This window comes from Cynoglossus semilaevis, chromosome Z (assembly GCF_000523025.1).
Source record: "Cynoglossus semilaevis isolate Cse_v1.0 chromosome Z, Cse_v1.0, whole genome shotgun sequence".
Classification (NCBI taxonomy): Eukaryota; Metazoa; Chordata; class Actinopteri; order Pleuronectiformes; family Cynoglossidae; genus Cynoglossus; species Cynoglossus semilaevis.
The window spans coordinates 15,317,849-15,320,448 of record NC_024328.1 but is presented as its reverse complement, the minus strand read 5'-3'; the positions used below and the strand labels follow the sequence as shown (position 1 = coordinate 15,320,448).

Below are 2,600 nucleotides of genomic sequence, written 5' to 3'. Positions count from 1 at the left end.
TCCCATGGACACCTGAGGCGGGGCCATGTGACCGTAGTTGTTCCGGCGTACAGGCAGGGTGTAGCTGTTCTCTGGCTGGTAGCTGTTGGGCAGGAAGGGGTATCGCGGCGGGCGGAAGTTGACGCCACGCGACAGACTGCCGTAGTTGTCGGTCAGATCGGCGTAGCCGTCGTGCAAACCGTAGTGGCAGATGTACTGGCTCTCCGGCATCTCACCGTAGGAGTCGTTGTAGGAGTTCTTGTAGGAGCGCGTCAAGGTGGAGGTGGCTTGAGGTGAAATGAAGCGGTCACCGCCGTCGCTGATGAAGCGCCTGTCGATGGAGTTGGTGTAGCTGCTGAGTGGAGACGAGGCCTCGGGCAGAGGTAGACCATCGGGGCCCAGAGGAACCTGACGCACCGTTCGTGTGGTGACCGTCTTCACCATCTTAGTGACCTGTGGGGGAGACACAGGTCAGAGGGTGGAGCTGACGTAGTACGACTGATGCTAATATAAACCACGTGATTGGATGGATCAAATTAGAATACTTCAAGAACCTGCAGTTCTTCAAATCAACAGTAGGGATGTAGCGATACTCGACTCGCTATACCATTCGCAAATTTTCATATTTATGATACGATTGTAATCAGGATTATTTTTAATGTCTTGGTTTAATTCCCGGTCAACATTTTGAGTCCTTCCAATTTCCTTTTCCAATTGATGCAAATTGTCACACAATTGTATCAATTTTTAACCGTTTCACGATGTATCGTTACATCCCGAATCAACAACAACATTTAAAAAAAAAAAAAATGTTCAAGGTGAAGAAATTGTTTCTAAAGTCCCATTTGTTTTTGCTTGTTGAACCCTCCTGCAGGGGGCAGCGTTCTGAGCAGGTGGTGCGTGGATGGCTGACAGTGGGATTTTAGCTGCGGAGAGGCGGAGGAGCAGTGGGGGCGACCAATCAGCTTCTCCGCAGCTCTTATCCTTCAGAGTTCCACACACCAGTGACATAAACCAGTTCACTGATCCCTTGACCTTTGACCCCTGTGTGTAGCGTGTAGCGTGAAGCCAGATGTCATTCACGTCTTTGTGCGCTTTCACCTTGGTCTCGGTGCGTCGCGTGGTACCGTCTTCGGAAGTGACCACCGAGACGTGGGAGGTGGGGGTGCCGGGGTCCTCCTCCACGGTGACGGTCTCCTCCATCACCTCCTGTGGCTCCTGCATCGGGGCCAGAGAGGTGGCGCTGCTGAGGCTCTGCTCATGCACAGACAGACGAAGACAAATCAAAACATCATCCAGGCACTGGTACTGTTACTGGCCCTGGTACTGATACTGGCGCTGGGCCCTGGTACTGTGCTGTTATTGGCCCTGGCAGTGCTACTGTTGCTATTACTGGTACTGTTACTGGTACTGGTACTGTTGCTGGCCCTGGTACTGGTCCTGGTACTGTTACTGGCCCTGGTACCGTTACTGCTACTGTTACTGCTATTAGTACTGTTGCTGGCCCTGGTACTGATCCTGTTACCGTTACTGGTACTGGTCCTGACCCTGGTACTGGCACTTGTACTGTTACTGGTACTGTTGCTGGCCCTGGTACTACTACTGGTCCTGGTACTGTTACTGGCCCTGGTACTGTTACTGGCCCTGATACTGATACTGGTCCTGGTACTGTTACTGGCCCTGGTACTGTTACTGGCCCTGGTACTGATACTGGCACTGTTACTGGTCCTGGTACCGTTACTGGCACTGGTACTGTTACTGGCCCTGGTACTGATACTGGCACTGTTACTGGTCCTGGTACCGTTACTGGCACTGGTACTGTTACTGGCCCTGGTACTGATACTGGCACTGGTACTGTTACTGGTCCTGGTACTGTTACTGGCCCTGGTACTGATACTGGCACTGTTACTGGTCCTGGTACCGTTACTGGCACTGGTACTGTTGCTGACCCTGGTACTGTTACTGGCACTGGTACTGTTACTGGTCCTGGTACTGTTACTGGTCCTGGTACTGTTACTGGCCCTGATACTGTTACTGGCCCTAGTACAGCGCTGGTACTGTTAGTTGGATTCCCTGGTCAAAAACATCAACCGCGCGCGGGCCGGTAAATGACACGCAAACAGGAAGGAACCGCGGTGCCGGCACTTTCCTGCCGCCTGGCTACTGTGGAACCCAACCCCTCCCTGGAGAACCCTGGGGGAAACTGGTGGAGCTTCATACCAGGGGATAGAAACACACGGATGTTCACATGTACTTCCTGGAGAACTGCAGGATCTGTTTATTTTTTTTAGATGTAGCTGAGATTGTTAGCACGAGATCGTCTAGACTCATCGTCCACTGCCTGGTATACACGAGTAAAGAGTACGACTTCTGTTCACAATGGCGAGCGTTAGGACAAGGTTAGGTAGAACAGGAATAATGTATGCTACTGGGTTCTGAACTCAACTCACGATTTTTATTTTTATTTTTTGGTTTCGCAATATGATTTTATCCCGTGTTATTTTTTAACCAAATGATCTCCAGATAAACTGCGACCAAATCCACTGACCTCGTTTCTCTGTTAGAACTGGGTTAAATCCCATCGTCAACTGACATGGTCTGTGAACCTCACCAACTGACAT

The 2,600-nt window shown here is 50.9% G+C and overlaps 1 protein-coding gene across 1 annotated transcript in view; it reads right to left on the bottom strand.

Moving 5' to 3' along the window:
* arvcfb (ARVCF delta catenin family member b) overlaps positions 1–2,600 on the bottom strand; it is a 20,574-nt gene that overhangs the window by 10,531 nt on the left and 7,443 nt on the right. Inside the window, 2 exon segments of the mRNA XM_025053385.1 lie at positions 3–432; positions 1,081–1,233. Coding sequence (XP_024909153.1) covers positions 3–432; positions 1,081–1,233 — 583 coding nt within the window.